Source organism: Galleria mellonella, unplaced genomic scaffold (assembly GCF_026898425.1).
Source record: "Galleria mellonella isolate WM207_F2 unplaced genomic scaffold, CSIRO_AGI_GalMel_v1 utg654, whole genome shotgun sequence".
Taxonomy (NCBI): domain Eukaryota; kingdom Metazoa; phylum Arthropoda; class Insecta; order Lepidoptera; family Pyralidae; genus Galleria; species Galleria mellonella.
In genome coordinates this window covers 1,262,610-1,287,981 of record NW_026442139.1, presented here as the reverse complement: position 1 = coordinate 1,287,981, position 25,372 = coordinate 1,262,610, and the positions used below count along the sequence as shown (strand labels likewise).

The 25,372-nt window shown below is 36.4% G+C and overlaps 2 protein-coding genes across 2 annotated transcripts; both read left to right on the top strand.

The window, feature by feature from the left end:
- Nucleotides 1-4,503: 4,503 nt before the first annotated feature.
- LOC116413559 (GATA zinc finger domain-containing protein 14-like) lies at nt 4,504-7,237 on the top strand. The gene is made up of 2 exons (XM_031913393.2): nt 4,504-4,559; nt 6,218-7,237. The coding sequence occupies exons 1-2, from the start codon at nt 4,533-4,535 to the stop codon at nt 7,082-7,084; spliced, it is 894 nt and encodes a 297-aa protein (XP_031769253.2). The 5' UTR covers nt 4,504-4,532; the 3' UTR covers nt 7,085-7,237.
- A 2,583-nt stretch (nt 7,238-9,820) lies between these two features.
- Nucleotides 9,821-25,065, top strand: LOC113510516 (sodium/potassium-transporting ATPase subunit beta-2-like). Its single transcript, XM_052900812.1, has 7 exons — nt 9,821-10,006; nt 18,035-18,175; nt 19,168-19,287; nt 20,855-21,048; nt 22,495-22,584; nt 23,066-23,249; nt 24,408-25,065. Exons 1-7 carry the CDS (start codon nt 9,874-9,876, stop codon nt 24,515-24,517), a joined length of 972 nt encoding a protein of 323 aa, XP_052756772.1. The 5' UTR covers nt 9,821-9,873; the 3' UTR covers nt 24,518-25,065.
- Nucleotides 25,066-25,372: the final 307 nt, after the last annotated feature.

The following is a 25,372-nucleotide window of genomic DNA, read 5'->3' as shown; positions in this document are numbered from 1 at the left end:
GAGATAAATGAAATACCTAGTTGTTTTACGAAATCAGGAATCGTCTATTGCGTTTTATCGCTGGATTAAGATTATGTTCCATAAAAATACTTTGTATATTGACTTGTGAATTCATATAACGTATGTTTCCCTTTTAAAGTAAAATAAAAATAAAATAATAATACCAGAGGGAGACTTTGTACAAAAGTCGTTTGCTTGGGTACCTCTGTCCCATTTGTGTTTCTACCGTGAAGCAGTTGTGTTTGCATGACCGTGTTTCGGTTTGAACGGTGGGATATGGCGTGAATTTACAGGGTACAGAGGAATAACACCTCAGGAATGGCAACGCATGGGGGGTCTCGTGGGCGAAACAGTACACTCTGTTATGTCCATGGTGCTGCTCATGTCTATAGGCGACGGTTACCACTTTCCATCAGGTAGGCCGTCAGTTTGTTTGCCATTCTAAGTTGTATAAAAAATACTCTGTATTTTATAATTATGCAGATTCTGTTATAAATAATAAGTATACGATACAAGTAAGTAAATTCCTTAACATATTAATACATTATTTAGCCACAAGAGACAAATCTCCGGTGCGCTTCCTCGAAGTGTTTAATAAGGTTACGATAATAAATCGTCAATCGATAATGACTCGCTGAGCAGCGATGCCATCGCGATAAATTGATATAAAAATAAATAAAATGTGCCAAGTGCGAGTCGCGACAACAAGGTGCTGTATCAGTATAGAATAAAAGTCATGGCTCCCGACATTGAATAGGCCATCCCTTCCTTTCCCGTGACTGTCGTAATAGGTGGCTAATGGAACTTAAAGATCGAGGGATGGGCAGCAGTGTCCCTCTTAAAATGTCAGTAAAATCTAACTGCGGTTGCCAATCCGGCTACCAAGCGTGGCAATTACCGACAACCGATGGAGTGACGACCTGAAATGCTTTGCAGGGAGTCAGTGGATGCAGGTGGCTCAGGACCGTTCCTTATGGCAGTCTATGGGGGAGGCCTATGTCCAGCAGTGGACGGATAGTGGCTGAAATGATGATAATGACGAATATTTTGTGTATAATCTTCTATACTTATAATAAATCTGTGGAGAGGTCAATTCTGTACATGAAATATATTTCCAAAATAACTATCAGGGGGTGATTAGTGATCGATACTGATGCCAAAAATGCAATCAGTAAAATTTTTGTCTGTCTGTCTGTATGTTCGTTATAGAAACAAAAACTACTCGACGGATTTTAATGAAATTTGGTACAATTATTCTTTATACTCCTGGGCAGGTTATAGTACACTTTTCATAACGCTACGATCAATAGGAGCAGAGCAGTGAAGGGAAATGTTGGGAAAACGGGAGAAGTTACTCGATTTTTAAGCTTCCGTCGCGTGTGCAGCCTTAATGGCCACTTTTTAAAATGTAAAAATGTCCACCTGTGCGAAGCCGGGGCGGGCCGCTAGTAGAGTATAAATAAATTGTACAAACAATAAACGAAGTGTCATTTATATTCAAAATAAAAAAAAAACTTTTATTAAGAAAAATGACAATTAAGCTAAACATTTGTATTGGTGTTTCTATTGATAATTAAAACATTTGTACAAATTGTTTTACCAAATAAAAGTTAAATGATTAATAGTTGTTTGTTTAACATTACAAACATGTAACTAATAAAATTAATTACAGGGGTTCCCTCTTTGATACGAAACCCGAAAAAACAAAAGATATGATGACGTTTATTTTGTGCGCGGGCGCTGCGTCAATCACTGTGGAGGCGGTGCGCTTGCTCCGCAACGGGTTGGCAATGGTCGATATTGGTTTATCGATATTTGGATTTTATTCTAATATATATATATATATATATATATATATATATATATATATATATATATATATATATATATATACAGGGTAGGCAGAAACAATGGAACGCCAAATGCTTCGATTCAAACAAACCTCTTTCGCTTCTTCCACATTCATCAATCTTTTCATACATGCTCGCCGGGTATATATATATAAATGAGGATGCTGACTGACTGACTGACACATATATCAACGATAAACGTGTCATTTGATTTGATCAATGTACAGCTGCAATGCGAAACCGCTGTATCTAGAATCTTGAAATTTTGCAGATAGATTCTTTATATAGCATAATTGAATAATAAGAAAGCAATTTTGAAAATTCAACCCCTGAGGGTTGAATTATGTAGGTTAAAAGTCCGTATGAAATTTTTTCAATTTAGAAATTAGACGTAGTCATTCTTCGTGGTGAACCGAATGAATTTCCATTTTTTATATGTACGAGTACCTTTTAGATATATTTTGGTGTTTACCATTGAGGGCTTTGTCAATAGTCATTACGCTTGGCAGGTGGGTAGGCAACCGCAGCAAGGCTTTTCTTAAAGAGGGATGCTCTTGCCTATCCTTTGATCATTAGGTTCCCTCATTCACCTCTTACGACACCCACGGGAAAGGATTGGGTGGTCTATTCTATGCCGAGACCACACGGTAAATATATACCATTTTATTAACGAAGTGTATGCATGTGCATGTATGTAATGCGAACACAGGGGGTGAAGGGATTGTTAGTAAAGCAGATTACGAGTCCCATTACTAGCAAATATACCCTGTTAGGCTGACTTGCACGCGGTTCCTCCTGGAAACTATTGTGACTAATTTATAGTTGAATTCGTCACGATAGGCTAACTGACCTGCCTTTTCATTCTCACCTACCACCTCTTTCTGGTACCCTCCCAGTGTATACAGATAGCGCAGGTGGGTAACTCCGCTATTTACACCCATTAAAAAAAAAATGCAAACACAGAATACTGTCTGTGATATTAATTTGTTGTTTATTTCTAATAATATTGAAAATATGTGAATAATATTTCTTAACAGGAAAATCGATAGGTATAATCGTCCCCGCACTGGGCTGCCTACTATAGCGGTACTTCATACAGGGGTGAGATAAGTCAACGCATCGTTTTCAATCACATGCGATTCACAAATTCACTATACGAATACGTGTAGGGTTGTCAACCAACGGATACAACAAGAATTTTATTTAAATTTGATATTAGTTGACGATAATTTTCAAAATTATCACTTTAATTATCTCTCTACTAGTCAACAATGTTTGTAAATTTTAATACACATACAAATCTAATGGCTTGATTTTTATTTAACCTCGACAATACGGAATACACCTAATTGACAGTCATATTTTAAATTGCATGTCTTCTTTTGTATTGAGGGATAAAAATAAAGAATTTTAGAAATTGACTTTTCTTTAGTTTTTTTTTTATAACATAGGGGGTAAATTTTTTATAACATAGGAGACTTTGTACACAAGTCGATTGCTTGGGTACCTCTGTCCCATTCGTGTTTCAACCGTAAAGCAGTTGTGTTTGCATGGCTGCGTTTCGGTTTGAAGGGTGGGATATGGTGTGAATTTACTGGGTACGGAGAAATAACACCTGAGTCCTCAGGAATGGTAACGCATGCGGGATGTCATGGGCGAAACAGTATACTCTATTATGTCCACGGTACTGCTCATGTCTATAGGCGACGGTTACCACTTTCCATCAGGTGGGCCGTCAGCTTGTTTGCCATTCTAAGTTGCATAAAAAAAAGGTAGCAAAATACAATTTGTTCAGTGTGCATTTTGTATGTGATACATTTGTTTTATTAAAACTAATACTAATTATTACATGTTGAGTGAAGGTAGCGTTTTACATACATACATACATATCTGTCACGCCTGTCTTCCTTTAGGGTAGGCAGAAACAATGGAACGCCCAATTGCTTCGATTCAAGCAAACCTCTTTTGCTTCCTCTACATTCATAAATTTTTCATACACGCTCGCCGGTTACAGGTACTTTTAATTTGGCCCTTCTTCGGTTGGTAGCATTTTCTAGCGCTAAAAGTTTTAAGCTATCTTTGTTGAAATTTTTCGGTTATAATCTTCTTTGACATTTAAAAGGGTAGAAAGTGTTAATGATATTTTAAATGATCCAATTTAGGATACCAATTTACCATAAATTTAAAAAGGTTCGGTTTGAAATGTGGGATATGGCGTGAATTTACTGGGTACAGAGGAATAACACCTGAGTCCTCAGGAATGGCAACGCATGGGGGGTATCATGGGCGAAACAGTATACTCTGTTATGTCCATGGCACTGCTCATGTCTATAGGCGACGGTTACCACTTTCCATTAGGTGGGCCGTCAGCTTGTTTGCCATTCTAAGTTGTATAGAAAAAAAACAATTCGATAATTTAAAAGTATTTTTGATCAATTGGCATTTGTTGGCAGTTTTAAAATCCAACAATATATCGACTGAGTTATCAACTTTTATTAGTTAAAAATTAATATTTAAAAAATTATAACTAGGTATTATAAAATTTAACTGGAGGCAACCCTAAGACATTAATACAGTCGGTAGCGTCTTCAGAAAGTACAAGAAGGTATAAAAGTGTGTCCTTGAAGGCACCGTGGCAATCGTCGCACCTCCTCCGTGGGACCGGACCACCAGGAACCAAAAATGGGAGCCAGTGCTAAAATTATTCTTGTGAGTATTCAAATATCAATTGGGCATTATTATTATTTTGATTTTTTTTACTCAACGTATAGTTGGCTTTATTACGACGACTGGCTACGAGTACGGGCTGGCCGCCAAGTATCTCGTAGCCGTACCGCCTAACAATGGAACAGGTGTTTAGTATTATAGACTTCTGCAGTTCGATGTAAGTGTAGCACGGAAGGTCAAGTGTTCTAAGTGATAAGTGTAGCTAATTCGGGATTACTCCTGTAGTAGATAGGACTATGTTGCGTTGGTTTGGTCATTTGGAGAGGATGGATGAAAGAATTACGAAAGAGATTTATCGAGCAAGAATGAATGGAGATATCGGTAGGGGCCGCCCTAGACGGACGTATGTCGAACAAATAGGCGACGTGCTGAAGAAGGGACAAATTAAAAGTACCCGTAACCGGCGAGCGTGTATGACAAGATTGATGAATGTGGAAGAAGCGAAAGAGGTTTGTTTGAATCGAAGCATTTGGCGTTCCATTGTTTCTGCCTACCCTAATGGGAGACAGGCGTGACAGATATGTATGTATGTATGTAGATAGGACTATTGGAACTATGGTTGCGGATTGTAACCGCCACATGCGGGTTATTTCGTCCTTTAGATCTGTATATTTTGCCAGTTTTTCAGCTATAGTGTTCTGTACATTGTGTGTATTTGGGACTGCAATGTCGACAATATATGCTTTGCGATTATTATTAATCAAATATATTTTTCTACTTTAAATAGGTATTTTTTATTCTCTTCATATATTTTTTATATTATATTAAGAATTGAATTTATTTAAGACATTTTATGTAAATGATAATTAAATGTAATCATAATAGATTGTGTTAAAAAATGTATCAAAACCAGTTATTTTGATTTAAAAACTATATTATTGAACTGAATTTGATAAAATTTCTATGGGATCAAACTGTAGGTATAAGATATACCTACAGATCAGATACACATCGGTTTAGAACTGACAAAGTTATGGGGTAATATAAAATTTAGCACACCTGCAATGCCGCTGGTGTTGTGGGTGATCATGGGCGGCGGTAGTCACTTACCATCAGGTGAGCCGCGTGCTCGTTTGACCCCTGCGTTGTAAAAAAAAAAATTCATATTTCTTTATTAACCAATGTAACAGTTTCCGTCGCACAATGGCCAGTCAATATTTACATTCTAAATTTAAAATTAATAAAATAAATAATAACAATAATAATAACATTTGAATTATAAAATAAAAATAACATTACAAATTAATTACAGTTAACATTATAAATTAGTTAATACATGTCCATATAATGGAAAACTATATGAGTTAAAGGAAAACAAATGCGACCGAATTGACAACATTCTTTTTGAAATCGGTTGAAAAGTTAATGAGATGCAAGGTTTGATTCTCGGTTGGTTAAATTTAGGATTTTTTTTTTAATTTTCTGGTTCTCATAACGTAGTTCACACATCAAATACTTAGTTCTCAAGCTAGGATACTTAAGAACAATAGCTATTATTGATTAATTATTAAATGTGATTTTATATATTTTTTAAACACAACAACACATGTCTTTCTCTTGAGAAGATTCAAAGACGTAGCTTGAATCATACGTTATATAATGCTTCTATAATTATATTTAAATTATTGATTTTTTTTCAGTGTTTCATCATTGCAGCTATATGTGACGTCGCATCATCCAACGAAAAGGAGCCTCGGAAAGTGGGACTGCTAATTCCTGAGAAATTAATAGGAGGCGTTATAGACATTGTGCATAGCCACAAGCAAAAACCATCGACCACCGTGCCCGTGCAATCGATCCAGCAGACGTATCCAAATCAACAGATCTACGCCCCACAGCAGGGCTACCAACCCCAGTATGGTAACCAGTGGAGCCAACAAAACTATCAAAACCAGTTCCAAAATCAATATCAAAACCAATATGGCAATTATCAAACGGCTAATGGCAACTATCCACCAGCTAATGGCAACTATCCACCAGCTAATGGCAACTATCCACCAGCTAATGGCAACTATCAAGCAGCAAATGGAAATTATCAATCAACGACGGGAAATTACGTCTCCAATTATCCTGTGCCCATTCAACAGGGTAATTACGTTAGTCAGTCGCAAAATCAATACATAACTCATCCGCAGAACCAGGGAAATTACGTTCAGAACCAAAATCAGAATCAGGGCAATTATATTCAGAATCAAGGCAATTACGTTCAGAATCAAGGCAATTATGTACCAAATCAAGGCAATTATGTTGTTCAGAACCAGAATCAAAATCAGAATTTGCAATTTGCCGGGCAAAACGGTCAGAATCAGTCCAATAACCAATTCCAAGGACAGGTAGTCAATCAGGCGACATCAGGTTCTGGGGGTGGTCAGAGTGGATTTCAAGTATCGGGCAGTCACCAAGCTGGCGGACCGGGGCCCACCTGTATATGTCAAGCATGGACTAAACCGCAAACAGCTGGAGTGAACGAGCAGGGCCAGTTGAAACCAGAAGAAAAGAAAGAATAGTAAATTTAAATGTTTAAGTTGCTTAAGTAACAAATAGGTAGTAGTAATTTAAATAATTAAGTAATACGTATTGTATTTATTTTTTAATCAGTACTATTTATTCCTTCAAAAAAAGATTAAAATCATTCTATCTTTCCAATTTAGTTTAAATATAAAAAATGATTAGAAGACTGTCATCATTGTGTTCTCTTGTAATTGATATTTATATGTTGTATTTAACGTATATATATATATATATATATATATATATATATATATATATATATATATATGTGTGTGTGTGTGTGTGTGTGTGTGTGTGTGTGTGTGTGTGTGTGTGTGTGTGTGTGTGTGTGTGTATGTGTACGTATGTATGTATGTGTACGTATGTATGTATGTGTATGTATATGTATGTATATATATAATGATTTATAATTTATGTAACATTGGTGGTAATTTTAATTATATGTATTAATTTTTAATATAATTTAGCAATGCGTGCATCTATATCAGTGTATGGATTTTTTTATTCGGTTGAGTCAACGTACTTTTCTGAATGGGTCGGGTCTAGGTGTTTTGTGTTGCGGCCCCAGGTATTGATTACCTATTTACTTATAACCTAGGGTATCCTAGTTGAGTATCAAACAATTGGTATGATAGTGTGGCATTTTCTTTTGCAATCTAAGTTCTTATTTTTTATTAGAAAAAAAAAAAACATTTTTTTTTCCATTTCCGCCAAATTACAATTGAACAGTCAATATTTTGATAAGAATTTAAACTCCTGAGAGGTGATGAAAACTTGACTAAAACAAATAAGTTTATTACCTACATTATAAAGATAGAATGTCTCCATACAAATGGTTCGAGAAAAGCGGGTCAACTTTTTCATAAAATTTTGAATGATAATTTTTTTTATTTTTTTTTATTTAATTAGCATGCATATACATTAAAAAAAATTGTGGATTTATTAGTACCACTTAAACCTTATGGCATTAAGGCTTATGAATGTTTCCTTTATAACTTCTATATTTATTTTATTTTATAATTTTTGCTTATTTTTAATTCGTAAATATTCATTTTATTTATTAAATAATTAAATATAGATAGTCGTACGTCAAGATACATTACGTGCGTAAGTATATAGAACACTGATAAAAAAACGAGTCGGCTAAATTGACAATTAGCTGACAAAAAGTAGACCCGTTTTTGAGACTCGATGATCTATACAATCTAAGATTTAATGAGACCAGTTAGCAATTCTACTGATGTATTTTTTTAATAACAGTTTACTGTTTATACCCTATCAGGTCGACCTTCACGCGGTTCCCCCTGGAAACCATCGTGGTTAATTCTAGTGGAATTTGTCACGATGGGCAAACTGACCTACTTTCATCCTCATCTATCATCATTCACTGGTGTCCTGCCAGCGTATACCGATAGCGCAGGTGGGGTTACCATTCCCTTATCACCCATTAAAAAAAAAAACAGTTTACTGTACGATAATATAATGTGGGTAAATGTTACAAAAAAATGTGAGGTTTGTAAATCCTATGGACTGAATCCATTAGCATTTAATGGCTCTTTGCCTATTCCATATAAGAGATTTCGCGTGAAGATTTAAGCAGTTAATGTTTATTGAGATTAAATAAATCGCTTTTATTTAAGTACATTATCTATTATGTATCGTAATTCTATTAATATTGGGCTTGTTATTTCTTGTTTTTGTCACTTATTGCTTTTAATTCTGAGCAGGCGTTTCTTTTTGTTGATCTCTTTCTACTTTGTTATATTACTAAATAATAATGTAATTTTATCAATAAAATATTTAAAATTTATTGGAACCTTTAACAAGGGATATATTGAATGTATTTAGATCAATATTGACTCATCCTGTTTTAAAATATATTAATCTACATTAAAAATAAATTTAATATTTAAAATAGGTTCTTAAGTTTTATTAAAATCTATTACGGATATTTTTTTTTTGTTTACTTACTAATTGAATTCATATAATACTTGATTGATTGTTTATGTAAAGTGAATTTTATTGTAAGGATTTATTACTTAGAATAAAATAAATATTTGAAGGATGATTACTTTTATTTTTATCAAACTGAACTGTGCCAGTGTTTTTTTTGTCAATGAAAGTCCCAACAATATCAGTCAGATTCAATCTTCTAAGTTTTATTTTATTTTATTTCTAAATAAAATGAAATGTACATCTGAATAAAATGTAATGTTGAACGATGAAATATTTGAATTTAGAATGCTAAATCATATGTAAGTAAATCAATCATAGATAAAGAATAAAACTAAAAAGACGCAAATTGGCGCCAATTTTTATTTTTTTATAATACAAATAGAACATAGACCATTACATGCGCAGACATAAAATCAATTTTTCATTGAACCTATTAACGCTACCAACACTTAACTTATATCAGTAGGTACATTATGTGTAAGAAAAATATTATTGGATAATACTCCATAGAGATTCTATTTATAGCGCAATGGTTAAATTTGCAATCATATCTTTGGACCATTTTATTAAAAACCCTCATAAATTGCTCCATATTAATAGTGAAGTGTCATAGTATAATATAGGAGAGGTCCGATACACTGGTTTGTTCAAAGTAGGTTCGAATCGTGCGCGCGCCGCTTGCCTTACGTAATCGTTACGTAAGGGGCGAATGGGGTTGCAGGGGTAGTGCATGGATAACGGAGGGGCCAGAAGGGAGAGGAGAGAGGCAGAACGGGGGCGAAGGCGCCGGCAATCGATTCCCATCCGCAGTCCGGCTTGGCGTTTGAACATGGCTGACAAGACTAAAGTTGCTGAGCAGTACTACGCTCCGCCACCGGACCTAGGAAAATGGGAAGCGTTCAGGATATTTCTTTACAACTCCGAGACTGGACAGTTCCTTGGCCGCACGGGATCGAGTTGGGGTGAGTTTTTTTTTCACACTTATCGTTTTTCCGGCCAGTTATGTGACAAAGGACGGTTGCTAATTTTGGAGGGAAATCGATGACGTTTAATTTATTTATAATCTATGAAATGTAGTTCGTGTTAATTAAAAAAGAAAACACGCGCAGGGGCAATGTCATAAGACGGATGTTCCCATATATGTAACATATAAGGGAACGAATGTTACGTAACGTCTTTAATATTTTAAAATTACTTTACTACTTTATAGGAACAAAATTACTACTACTCTATTATACAACTAAAAAAGAAGGTCATTTTTATGTTAATATAATTTAAGTAGAGCTCTGAAAAAAAAGCGACTTAAATCGGACATAACTAATATAAGGCCGACACCTCCCGTATTAAGTAAATCGTATGAACCATATGAATATTATTGATTGCAAAAATAAATATTAAAATCGGTTCAGTTAATTGGAGAAGATTATGTGTGACATACACACAGAAATACAGGCTAATTGAGAACTGGCCCCTTTTTGAAGTTGTTTAAAATTTTTAAATAGGTGGGTAACTTAGCGAATTTTATACGTCTAATTGTTGCATGACTCAAGTAATTATATTGAATGGATAGATTTACATACATAATAAAATTATTGACCAAATAAAATACTTTGCGTACCAAATTCGCTGTGTAAATGACGAGTTCACTCAAATGGTGCTGATATTCCGATGTACTTAATAATTTCGAGTGATATTCGACTTGTGCAGTGCGCATGCGCTCTATTTTATAATAGGTACCCACAATCAGCCAGTCGAGTGGCTACACACTACATTTTAGACAATATTCGAACGTACAAATATTTTATTATCTGTAGCTAATTGTATACTTGTCATATACTGCGTATTTGCCCGTGTAGTAACTAAACATATATCCTATGTTTTTTTTTATACAACTTAGAATGGCAAACAAGTTGACGGTCCACCTGATGGGAAGTGGTAACCGTCGCCTATACACATGAGCAGTACCATGGACATAACAGAGTATACTGTTTCGCCCATGATACCCCCCCATGCGTTGCCATTCCTGAGGGCTCAGGTGTTATTACTCTGTACCCAGTAAATTCACTGCCATATCCCACATGGAACACTTAATTAATCAATAATCACTTAATTAAACAATTTATAAATCAATCTTCATTATTTCTTATAGTGTATTCAGACAGGAACTGTTCAGATTCGTATTTGAGTTGATTTAGTATGTAAGGTCTTATCTGATGATACACCTGATCGAAAATACTAATGCAAATAATAAATTGAATTTAGAACTACATAATGCACAAAATACCCTTTTTTTTCTGAAGTTTTTTTTTTAAATTATGTTTCTTTTTAAGGCGGTAGAAGACTAAAGAATTTTATCAAAGGTTTTTTTTTAATAGGTGATAATGATATAGTAACCTCGTCCGCGCTATCGGTATACACTGGTGGGGCACCAGTGAGAGATGATAGATGAGGATGAAAGCAGGTTAGTTAGCCCATACTGACAAATTCAACTAGAATTAACCACGATGGTTTCCAGGGGGCACCACGTGGAGGTCGACCTGACAGGGTATATTGCTAGTAATGAGGCTATTTGACCCCATTACTAACAATCCCCTTCCCCCCTTTATCAAAGGGTTAGATAGGTGGGCTCGGCTGCCGGCTGCTGGATGTCATTGGGAGAAGATGGTGATAATGAAGTTAGGTCAATTAGTCAATCGTGATAACTGACTCTCCCCCCCCCCCCCCTCTCCCAGCCCTCTGTAAGGCGACAAGGACACTGCATTTAGTGTTCGTTGACTGCTTTTTAATTTATAATATAATCTTATACTATCTATACTTATAATAAATCTGTAGAGATGTCATATTTTTGATATATTTCCAAAATAACTATCATGATTTTTGATCGATATCGATATGCATTTATTGTTTTATAGAAACAAAAACTTACGGATTTTAACGAAACTTGTATCAATTTTTCTTCATACCAGGGCAGTTATGCTACTTTTCATCACGCTACGATCAATGGAGCAGAGCAGTGAAGGGAAATGTTAAAAAAGTCACCCGTGCGACGCCGGGTTCTGCTATATTCATAAACCACGACCGTTTATTGTACCTTCCATCACGTTTTTATTTCTAAATGTCAAAATTATAAAAAAAAAAATATGTATTAGTGTTGCCAGATACATATTTTTTATTTTACCCAAATGTTAAATATTTTTTATCTAAATCGATATGCATTTATTGTTTTTACCCAATTACATGCTTGTATCAATTTTCACCACGTCTTGCCATGTAACCACAAATGAAAGTCGTCTACGCTTAACTTCACTGACCCTATTGTTCTGCTATATTCATTGACATGGTTTATTGTACCTTTGTACGTTTTACAAATACCAAAATTATAAAAAAAAAATCTAAATTCCTCGAATCCTTTTCCACTTTTCTCCAAATGTTTATTCAGCAATGTTTCATTTCATTTTCCTTTTTTAGTTATGATTTTCAGCGAGTCTCTTCACCACTTGATACGATACGACATCAACTTTTCCCTTGATCTGTCTGATGTAGTCATGCCCAGAACTGTCTTTCTCTCCCCAGGATAAAACTCTAGATGGTTTACTATGAAGAATTAATAGAGGATATATATATATATATATATATATATATATATGTATATGTATATGTATATGTATATGTATATATATATATATATATATATATTATACCAGCTGTTAAATGTTCACTGCTGAATATAGGACTCCCTCTATTTTGCCAGTGAGTTGCCATACTTGGCAGGCGAGCTGGCAACCGCAGTTAGGCTTTAATGATGTTTAAAGAGGGCCGCTACTGCTCATCCCTCGAACATTGAGTTCTCTTATTCGCCGTTTACGACACCCATGGGAAAGGAAGGGGTGGCCTATTCTATACCGGGACCACACGGTAAAGACATAATGTGTTATAAGAATTTCAAGTTCTCCCGCTATCGTTCACGGAAAATAATCTTAAATACGTTAATATTTACTTAGCGATAAAGCGTACTTGATACTGTTTACGTTTTATGCCAGAACTAAAGCGTCTAGACGGCAAAATTAACTAAACAATGTCCTAGGTCTAAACTTTTCTATATATTTCTTACGATGATAATATAATGATTGGGGGAAAGGGATTGTTAGTAATGGAGACTGAGAATCGCATTGCTAGCAATATATCCAACCAGGTCGACCTACTCGCGGTTCCCCTGGAAACTATCATGGTTAATTCCTGATGGATTCATCACGATGGGCTAACTGGCCTGTTTTCATTCTCATCTATCACCCTTCACTGGTGCTCCGCCAGCGTATCCCGTTAGCGCAGGCGGGGTTACCATACCATTTTCATCCATCAAAAAATATAATAATTATATAATAATAATTTATCACATGGAGACTTTGTACAAAAGTGGTTTGCTTGGGCACCTCTGTCCCATTCGTGTTTCTACCGAGAAGCAATTATTTTTGCATGTCTGTGTTACGGTTTGAAGGGTGGGATATGGCAGTGAATTTACAGGGTACAGAGGAATAACACCTGAGTGCTCAGGAATAGCAACGCATGGGGGCTATTATGGGTGAAACAGTATACTCTGTTATGTCCATGATACTGATCATGTCTATAGGCGACGGTTATTACTTTCCATCAGGTGGACCGTCAGCTCGTTTGGCATTCTAAGTTGCATAAAAAAAAAAAATAACAAATTGTTGAAAATTTTTTAATATTATTTACGTAAATCAGCATTCGTCCTTGGATCGATTGGGCGAAGGACGCGGCGCGCGCACCACGCAATGGCGGGCCATCGGCCGCCATAACGCGACTTCAAGATTCTAAGATATTTTATCATTTATCGCTAAATTTGAATTAGTAAATCCTTTTGTTTGTTTGTTATTTTACAGCGTCTTAACGATTTAACTAATACTATGATTTTTTTTAATGGGTGATAATGGTATGGTAACCCCGTCTGCGCTATCGGTATACACTGGCGGGGCACCAGTGATAAATGACTGATGAGGATGAAAGCAGGTTAGTTAGCCCATCGTGACGAATCAACTAGAATTATCCACGATGGTTTCCAGGGTGAACCACGTGGAGGTCGACCTGGTAGGGTATATTGCTGGTAATGGGGCTATTTGATCCCATTACTAACAATCCCTTTCCCCACTACTATGAAATTTAGTATACACGTACTTTTTTGGGTGGAGAAGGATGTAAGTTGATTTTTATATTATTTTTTTATGCAACTTAGAATGTCAAACAAGCTGACAGCCCACCTGATGGAAGGTGGTAACCGTCGCCTATAGACATGAGCAGTACCATGGACATAACAGATTATACTGTTTCGCCCATGATACCCTATGCGTTGCCATTCCTGAGGACTCAGGTGTTATTCCTCTGTACCCAGTAAATTCACACCGTTTTAGGTCAACGGGATATGTTTACTGAAAGTATATCGTTCAGTAAATATGTCCCGGTCACGCGGGCGAAGTTGCGGTATAAAACTAGTTAGTTAATGACGTGATTTATGATTAATTGAATGTAAAGTGGCCAATCGTTGAAGGCACGCGTCAATTTGTACGCGACCATCATTGCGTTGTGTAATGTTTGATTGGGTTGAATTATATTTATCAACACGATATCTATGCAAAATGTTTATTTATTTATTCATTAGTACATATATGTGTACATGGCGGACTTAATGCTAAAAGCGTTCTCTCCCAGTCAACCATAGGGAAGTGTCAGAATACTCGAATGCGGTACTAATAATTATTGATATACATACATACTAAATTTACATATATAAATTAATTAAAAAAAAGACACTAGTAGCAGCAAACTTTTTTGCTAACCTACGATATTTGCGGAGACTATGATAAAGTACTGTCAAAGATAATGCCAAGATTTTTTTACTTTTGTTTGGTAATCTATTAGAACCCCATCAAAAAACCACAGGCAGAAGACTGCCCAAGGAAATTTTTAAAATGAGTCTGGGACTACTTGTAATGATGGTTGGTGTTTTTAAGGGTTTACAACAAGACTATTAAATATTACTATTTTTTTTTTGATGGGAGAAAATGGTATGGTAATCCCGCTCGCGCTAACGGGATACGCTGGCGGAGCACCAGGGAAGGGTGATAGATGAGAATGAAAACAGACCAGTTAGCCCATCATGATGAATTCATCAGGAATTAACCATGGTAGTTTCCAGGGGGAACCGCGAGGAGGTCGACCTGGTTGGGTATATTGCTAGCAATGGGATTCTCAGTCCCCATTACTAACAATCCCTTTCCCCCCAAAATATTACTATTTATCTTTTAATTATTATGTTTAATTGTACAAAATATATACACTAAATGATTCATAACACTGGACCGGAGTTGGTTGCAATGGCCTGAATAATATCTGTGACAGGCGGTCGATAATAAGCGATAGTTCGCGCTACTCCACTAATTACAACTTGTGTGTCTCTCTTTTCAAATAGTATACGTAACATTGCTTATTACAAAGTTATAATTGTTTGTATTATATTATATGTATTTAGTTTGCTTCCCAAGGGAGAAATCACGTCTGTAGAATAGGGAAGCCTTGACTAAAATGAAAGTGAGTTTTTTTTTTGATGGGTGAAAATGGTGTGGTAACTCCGCCTGCGCTAACGGGTTACGCTGGCGGACATGATGTTTGATAGATGAGAATGAAAACATTGTTCTTTTAGACTTTCATGATAGAATTCATCACGGAATTAATCATTTATTGATAGTTTCCAGGGGAACCACGAAATTGAGTCTCGACCTTTTGGGTATATTCATTTCATGGTAGACCCGCAGGTCTTCATTACTAACAATCCCTTTCCCCCCAATGAAAGTGAGTTAGTTTGTTGCCTCTTAGCGTCTCAATAGTCGATCCAATCACTGTAAAATTTGGTATTCACGTACTGTATGGGATTTTATTTAGTTCATTGAACATATCCCGGTCACGTGGACGAAGTCCGTGTGTTCCCTGGATAGAATAGGCCACTCTATTCTTTCCTGTGAATGTCGTAAGAGGCGTCTAAGGGACGGCGAGCGTCCCTCTTAAAACATCTCTAAAGTCTAACTGCCAATCCGCCTGCCAAGAATAGCAACTACTGGCAAAACCCCCCAAGGGGGAGGTTTTTTAATCGATGATAATGGAATAGAAACCCCGTCTGCACTAACGGGATACGCTGGCGGAGCATCAGTGAAGGGTGATAGATGAGAATGAAAACAGGCCAATTAGCTCATCACGACGAATTCACAAGGAAATAACCATGATAATTTCCAGGGAGAACCGCGAGGAGGTCGACCTGGTTGGGTATATTGCTAGCAATGGGATTCTTAGTCTGCATTACTAATAATCCCTTTCCCCCCGCAAAGGAAGGGTTATGATAATATGTCCAGTGGTGTTTATTTATTTGACCAAAAATCGAATTTAGATCCTTAACGGGAGGAAAGCGACGTGTTTACCAATATCTTAACACACGAGAGATCGTATTTTGTGATTTCCATCAGATTCGTTATCGATTCGATGGTATCAACTCATCAATTGCCTTAAATTCAGTGTAGGCCGCTAAAATGCGGCCAGTATTCGATCGGCAATTTGGTAGGAAACTCTTATTGTTGCCACTTATAGCAATTACTTGACCCGATACTATTTGTATTGAGGTATCGGCTACGAATCGATATGGAGCTATACGTATCATATAATTACATAGAATGATATAATAAAAATTGTAAATCATATGGTTGCCTCCTTTCTTTTTATGCAAAAATATAATTAGTAAAAAGACGACGAAAGATACACAATCAGTTGCTATTTTTCTCAATTCATAGCAGGCTAGTGTATAGAAAATGTTTGATATGTCAATTGTTTGTCAATGACAAATTTTACATTACTAGATTATATATTCGACACAGTCTATGTAGAAAGTATGCAAGCAGGTTGTATCTGAATTTGGTAGGGTTATACGGCCGTATAACATTTTCTATACACTAGCTTGCAATGAATTGACAATTTTATCACTTCTTCTATGTAATTCCTTGTTCTTAGGTTCCATGAGACGCGTCGACTCGTTCTTTTTTTAAACTTATTCTATTTTTAAACAATCGACTTTAAAAAGAAGGTGCTTCTCAATTCGGTTATATTTTTTTTTATGTCTCTAACCACATAACTCCGTCAGTTGTAAACAGAGGGCCTACCATGAAATATTTTCCGAAACTTCGGGGACGAACGAAACAGAAATTCGATGTTAATATTATTGTTATTATTGCTATTGTTAATACATGCTGTTGAAAATTAATAAAAATGTTTAAATATCGTTCCTTTGGACTTTTATGATAGGATGTATGACGAACGAAATGTTAACTCCATTTATTGGTCCGATTTTGGTATAAACAAAAACACGAAATTGAGTCCGAAATTTCGGAATTTCATTTCATGGTAGACCACCTGATTAGGAATATTCTTTTTTTTTTATCTGAATAGATATAGTTATATATTGGCGCCATGGAAATTTTATCAAAATCGGTTTAATAGTTTAGTATTGAAAACAAAATAACAGGTTTTGCGACAATTGAAGTAGTTTTTTTTTTTTAAATTTTTAATTATTTTCTCCATATTTCTAGTTTACACTTAATATCTTGATTTATCATTTATATATGTAAAATATTTTAGTTAGTTATTAGTTAGTTACCAAAATAAATAAAAATTGTATTTAGTACGCAATTTGGCACCTAGATATGATACGTGTTCCTGTGGGAAACATATTCAACCTCACCGACAGAATATTTCTTTAAAAGGCCATGATTTTAGTATTATCCGGCGCAAATAGGGGGAAGGGATTATTAATAATCTAACTGGATTAACTTAGAATAGCAACCGCGTTGCTAGTAATACACCTTGTCAGGTCGACCTCCTCGCGGCTCCTCTTGGAAATTTGTTATAAATATTCTTATTATAATGTTTGTTCACAGCTAAAATCTTGTTGTTCTACCTAATCTTCTATGCGGCGCTGGTGGGTTTCTTCGCGGCCATGCTGGCCATCTTCTACCAGACACTCGACGCGAAGATGCCCAAGTGGCAACTTGATGGGTCCATCATAGGAAGTAATCCAGGTATGTAATAATGTTAAGTATGATTATCTGGCATAAGACCCGACTGATGGTAAGTGACCACCGAAGCTGAATAATTTCTGTGACGCGGCACGAAAACTTTGATTTCATCGTAGCTTGTAATCTAACTGATATAGCTCGTCTTTGAAGCTAAAAGACATCATGCAAGTAGTTGGTAGAAGAAATAAATTATCCCAAAGGTAATCATAGAATACTGTTAGTGAATTAATTTACCAGAGGAAGATTTTGTACAAAATTCGTTTACTTGGGCACCTCTGCCCCATTCATGTTTTTACCGTGAAGCAGTTGAGTTTGCATGGCTGTGTTTCGGTTTGAAGGGTGGGATATGACAGTGAATTTACAGGGTACAGCAGAATAACACTTGAGTCCTAAGGAATGGCAACGCATGGAGGGCATCATGGGCGAAACAATATACTCTGTTATGTCCATGGTATTGCTCATGTCTATGGGCCATGCTTGTTTGCCATTTTAAGTAGCATTATAAAAAAATCACTAAAATATTAGATATACCTTTTATACCATATTTTATTAATAATCCATAAATAAAGAAGTGATACAGGTTTATTTTGTAATGGTAACTCCACCTGCGATTTCATTATTCGTTTGCGGGGCATCATTGAGGGATCATAGATGAGGATGGAGGCAGATCAGTTGACTTATAGTTTTTTTTTGATGGGTGAAAATGGTATGGTAACTCCGCCTGCGCTAACGGGATACGCTGGCGGAGCACCAGTGAAGGGTGATAGATGAGAATGAAAACAGGCCAGTTAGCCAATCACGATGAATTCATCAGGAATTGACCATGATAGTTTCCAGGGAGCACCGCGAGGAGGTCGACCTGGTTGGGTATACCCAATATTGCTAGCAATAGGATTCTCGTTGACCCATAGTTAATCCATCAAGTATCAACCATGTTGATTCACAGGGAGGATCATATGGTAGTTGATTTGCCTAATAATCCTTCTCCTCCCCAGGTCTGGGCTTCAGACCCATGCCGGACTCCGCCAATGTGGAGAGTACCCTCATCTACTACAAGGCTAACGACAAGGGCTCCGTGCTCAAATGGGCCAAGGTCATCGACGAGTTCCTTGAACGTGAGTATTTTAGGACACAGTATTTGTGGCACTACATACGATTACTTATTTAATTATTACACACATATTGACAAGTTGTATATTTAATTACGTACCTAAATACTATATTTATGGTGTTTTTCATATTAAAGGTCGTGACCCAAAAAAATCCGTCTTCAAACGTGACAACCCTAGTTATTTGGTTGATAAAACTGTTATGGGCTCAATCTGTAAGTAAATTTTTTCCGATAAAAAAAGAATATTCACTAATCGGTTTAAATCTGACAGAGTTGAATTATGAGGTAAGGAATGTAAAAAAAAAAATACAACCGAATCGAGAACCTCTTTTTTAAAATCGGTTGAAAAGCAAACAAGCTGACCGTCCATCGACTGGAAGGTGCTAGCTTGTTTGCCACTAAGTCGCATAAAAAAAAATATTTTAGTATCGTATTAGACACATGTCAGCTGCATGTTATTTTTATATTACAAGATATGAATGTTAATAAAGAATAAGAAAAAACTTCTGTGTAAAAAAAGTTATAATTTTTTTAGAAAAAAAAAAACATGTACTATCTATGGATAGTATTCCCGTTTCTACTCTCGACTCAAAATGTGTTAAATTTATCTTATATCAAGAATTACTCTATTTTGCACATCAGACAGAAATACCACTGTATCTACGCATTGTTGTTTTATGGGAAATAGGCACAGGTTAAACAGTGTAAAACCTCATGTCCGGATCAAGGTTGCATAAATCCTGCCTTAACCTTAATCCATGGTACTGCTCATGTGTATAGGCGACGGTTACCACTTTCCATCAGGTGGGCCGTCAGCTTGTTTGCCATTCTAAGTCGCATAAAAAAAAATATTTTAGTATCGTATTAGACATATGTCAGCTGCATGTCCAATAAACACTTATGTGGCAAACAAACTATCTGGTACTTCGTTAAGTTGATTACATTTGAGCAATCAGTGCCACTTTGGTTTCTAAGTGTTCAAGTTCAAAATTCAATTCAATTTTAATTCAAATAAACTTGTTTACAAGCACTTTTTAATCGCCATTTTTTATGAAGGCAGAAAATTTACAGTTACTCCTTTAAATCACTGTTAACATTACGTGTATTTATTTAAATGTACTATCTCTAAAATTACATGGTCGTTAAAAGCTCGTGCATGATCGACTAGCACCATACACATTTGTCTCTCAAGTAATCGTTTAAAGCAGGGTATCCCAAACTTATTTTGTCTACTGCCCACTATGAGAATAAATTATTATAAGTATAGTTTTTTCTTTTTTTTTTATGGATGGTAATGGTATGGTAAGCTCGCCTGCGCCATTGGTATACGCTGGCGAAACACCAGGGTAGGATGATAGGTGACGATGAAAGCAGGTCAGTTTGCCCATCGTGATGAATTCCACTAGAACTAACCACGATGGTTTCCAGGGGGAACCGCGTGGAGGTCGACCTGATAGAGTGTATTGCTAGCAATGGGTCAGACCCCATTACTAACAACCCCTTTCCTCCTTCGAAGTATAGTTGTATTAAGCTTATTAAGATCACTGTTCTCTATTATACTAATTTTGTAGAATATCGCAAGAAGGGAAGTGGCAGCGGTGAGGCCAGCGGCGCTGAGAACAGGGTTCCATGCTCCCCGACATCAGGCGCCCTCGGTGAGAAGCAGGTGTGCGATGTGCCAATTGACGAGTTCCATCCATGCACTGCCGCCAACCAGTACAACTACGAGGCGGCCGGACCTTGCGTCTTCTTGAAGCTGAACAAGGTTAGTTCAGTTTTACAATGATATAAAGTCTAATTAATGTGACACCACTGAAGTTGGATTTAGACCAAATGTTAGAAACTTGTTTTTTTTCCTACTGTAATATTTTTTTTTAGTATACTCGTCATGATGTTTCCGTATTATCCCGGTATAGAATAGGCCATCCTGTCCTTACCCGCGGGTGTCGTGAGAGGCGACTAAGGAAAGTTAATGGTCAAGGGATGGGCAGCAGCGTCCTTCTTTAAATGTCTCCAAGGTCTGACTGGGATTGCTAACCCGCCTGCCAAACTTGGCAGTTATTGGCAAAACCCCAGTAATGAATCAATAACATCTGATATGGTATGGTATATTCTTAAAGATACTAGGAGACAGTTATTAGCATTCTAAGGTTTTTTAATAGATGACAATGGAGTGGTAACCTCGCCTGCGCTAACGGTATACGCTGGCGGGGCACCAGTGAGGAATGATAGGTGAGGATGAAAAGGTGGGTTAGTTTGCCCATCGCGACAATGGATTGGAATTCAACACGATGCTTTCCAGGGGGGACCACTTAAAGGTTGAGCTGATACCAGACTGAGACCAATTCCATTGGTAGCAATACAGGGTATAGTTCGCATTACTGACAAACCCTTGCACAAAGGTTGGAAACCTTAGAATGCAGGGGGACAAGGGTCATCATCATGTCTTGAACTCAGCTGTCTATAAATAACACTACTATTATGACCACATAATTGTATTCATATGTACAAGTGATAGTTACCACTTCCAACCATCAGGTGGACCGTCAGCTTGTTCGCTATTTTAAGTATTATAAAAAAAGAAACTAAGAATACAGGTAAAGTAAACTAGGAATATCTTATTCTTCTACTAAATTAAATTTTATTTAATGTATGTATACTAAAATATGGTTAATAACATTCTTAGAGCATTCTTTATTGGATCAACTAGTTTTGTGAATTATTTTTTTTAGATTGCTCTTCTAGTCCATGTTTTAGCTCTTATTCTATGGGAAAATCTAATGGGATTAAATTTTATGGCACACGTAGACCTTGGTCATTATCTTATGTAAAGTATAATTAACCTATTTAATGGTATTGTATTCCATGACGTGAATACTTCTAGATATTATCTAGTACCCATTGTTTTAGTTAACGCCAGCCTTAGCCTATCTGGTGACATTGGGCAACTTCTTGATAGGGCTCTAAAAAACGAGGTCATCTTTTACTGAAATGCCCTTAAGAATAATTTAAGGCACCGACCAATTTCACTCACGACGAAAAATGTTTATTATGATTCGCTCTGTTCACTCTCTAAGATCAAACTTGATCCTCTACTTATGCTGTAGCACCTATCGTGAAACTCTTTGCCTTCTAAGGCCAGTACTGGTGTTAGTATGTATTTTGAATTTAACTGTAAAAGTTTTAATGCTACCGTATTTGTCACTTCCAGATCTTCAACTGGCAGCCGAAACCTTACAACAACACTGAAGACCTGCCCGGCAACATGCCAGAGGATCTGAAGTCACACATCAAGATGGTTGTAAGTATTCACTTTAACTGTAAACCGCAAATTGTCACAGCCATGTGATCTTCACTAATTAACACTAAGAAAATGGCTTAAGTAACCAGCAAATTCAATTTCTTTTTTAATTTACTCTTCCATAATTGCCCGTTATGAACACTGTTTGCGAATATTGTAAAAATTAAAGCCAGGTTAGTTTACATTTATTTTTTATTAAATTTGGGGATAAGTACTTATTCGTATGTAATTGTTGGTTATTCAACAAACTGGCAGTCATCTCTCTTTGCTTATTTTGCAAGAATATGGTGTGAAGATTGATAGATAGCATCTAATTTATACTCTGAAGTTATGCAAATGCAGAAAGCAAAAGGTGAATGCCAGGTCTTTAGTGCTCAGTTTTTTCTACCTACCATACAAGTGACTTAGTGTGAAGACAGATAGAATCTCTAGGTATATCTAGAATGAATATCAATTACTAAGTAAAATAATTCTTTTGCAGTCGGGCAAACCAGAAGCAAATACAGTGTGGGTGTCGTGTGAGGGTGAGAATCCCGCAGATGTCGAGAATATCGGGCCAGTGCAGTACATCCCGCGGCGGGGCTTCCCTTCATACTATTACCCATTCACCAACAAGGAGGGATACCTGAGTCCCCTAGTTGCTGTACTCTTCGAGAAGCCCAGAAGTACGTACCTTTGTATATTTATTATTACATATGTGCACAACACAATACAGCGTATGACTAAAATATTCGTTTACGTCAGTACTTTGACTGTAATAGGAGCCACAGGTCGCTATATTAATTTTTAAATGTGATAGTTAGACATCTGTGTACGAGTATTAATTACATGTAGTTTTATATCATATTCGATTCGAAAATCTGTATTTTTTTTATACAACTTAGAATGGCAAACAAGCTGACGGCCCACCTGATAGAAAGTGGTAATCGTCGCCTATAGACATGAGCAGTACCATGGACATAACAGAGTATACTGTTTCGCCTATGATACCCCCCATGCGTTGCCATTCCTGAGGACTCAGGTGTTATTCCTCTGTACCCAGTAAATTCACGGCATATCCCACCCTTCAAACCGAAACACAGCCATGCAAACACAACTGCTTCACGGTAGAAACACGAATAGGACAGAGGTGCCCAAGCAATCGACTTTTGTACAAAGTCTCCCTCTGGTAAACTGTATATATGTTTTAGATAATTTGCGATCACTTAATTAATTACATTAAGGCAATGTTGGCCAATACTGTGACAAGTCAAATCTTACAGAGCAAAGATCCAGAAGAGAAAGAAAAAATATTTATAATGTCTCCCATTATAAGTATTTTATATATACTTATAACAAATACACTATGGCTAGATAATTCTTATATATATCTATGGGAAAGGGCTACATCGCATGTACAGGAATCAAATAATTAAATAGTCAACTTTAAAGAATTGTCTATATGTATCAGGATTTAAATCGCTTCTCGGGTTTCTCTGTGTCTAAGAGAGTTGGTGTAAAACATATATAGACAGCATTACATTAATAATATCCTTGCTAACATAGACCGTCAATTTTATTAATTCGACAGGTTATCTGTTCCTAAAATTGCTCCCAAAGGAGCAATTTTAGGGACAGAGGGATTAAGATTTTTTAATGTCAAAACATTAACATTATTGTCGCTGACTATCTCAGGTCAGACGATCTTTTTGTATACTTGGATATATTTTTATATTATTCTTCTTCATATTCTTTTGGATGTATGTTTTTTTTTTAATATCTTTTTTTAATAGTTTATATGATATACATTCTTTTCCAGTTCTAATAATAGTATGTTTTTGCAGCGGGCGTACTGATCAACATCGAGTGCAAGGCGTGGGCGAAGAACATCTTCTACGACCGCTACGAGCGGCGCGGCTCGGTCCACTTCGAGCTGATGGTGGACCGCTCTTAAATCCCCATCGTCAGGCCATTGTAGCCAACTGACTACCGTGGTCGACATATCCCGTGAAGCTCAGGTGTAATTGAACACGGAATCTTTGGCCAAAACGATGTAGGTGTCTGCGTGAATGGTCCAATATGGTAGCTCGTTAGTTCTTACATTTTGACGACAAAAAACTGTCTTTACTTAGATGGAGAGTTAGCGTAACTGTTAAAGTCTTAGATCTTAAGTATATTGATCTCGTTATCCAGTGCTCAGTGCCAAACATTCGGTGTTTTATTACATGTTCAGTGAGTCAGTTGGCCACGGAGGTCGTTGGTCGGGCCGAGGCAGCTTGGCACATGGCAAGCATTTCAGCAGTTGCGTGCCGCTGGTGCCGGGCGATTAGCAATAGCCACATAGTCGGCGGTTAATTTATATTCGTTTTAGAATAAGCCAAATGGCGTCACTAAGTTAAGTTTCGTTTCACGCTTCAAATAATGTTTTAAATTATTGATAATATTTATTATGTAATGTTTTCTGGACGAGATGTCAATAAACACGCAATAGTTGGTTCCAAATTTTGTTTTCTGATATTTTTATTCAACCCCTGAGTCCTTGATTTAAAGAATTAAGCAATGACATATGTTTAGTTATGATTTTAAATACCTAAGTAAATAAAGGCGATTAATTACTGAAGAATTATAAATATGTTGAAGATTTCCTTAGAAGAACCGCCTATAGATTTGGCCATCAAAAACAATGGCCACTTTTTTTTTGATGGGTGAAAATGGTATGGTAATTCCGCCTGCGCTAACGGGATACGCTGGCGGAGCACCAGTGAAGGGTGATAGATGAGAATGAAAACAGGCCAGTTAGCCCATCATG

Coding starts and splice junctions, on each gene's coding strand:
- LOC116413559 (XM_031913393.2), top strand. CDS start 4,533: ATGGGAGCCAGTGCTAAAATTATTCTT. Junction 4,560..6,217: donor CCAGTGCTAAAATTATTCTT/GTGAGTATTCAA, acceptor ATTTTTTTTCAG/TGTTTCATCATTGCAGCTAT.
- LOC113510516 (XM_052900812.1), top strand. CDS start 9,874: ATGGCTGACAAGACTAAAGTTGCTGAGCAGTACTACGCTCCGCCACCG. Junction 19,288..20,854: donor CATCGACGAGTTCCTTGAAC/GTGAGTATTTTA, acceptor CTAATTTTGTAG/AATATCGCAAGAAGGGAAGT. Junction 22,585..23,065: donor AGTCACACATCAAGATGGTT/GTAAGTATTCAC, acceptor ATTCTTTTGCAG/TCGGGCAAACCAGAAGCAAA.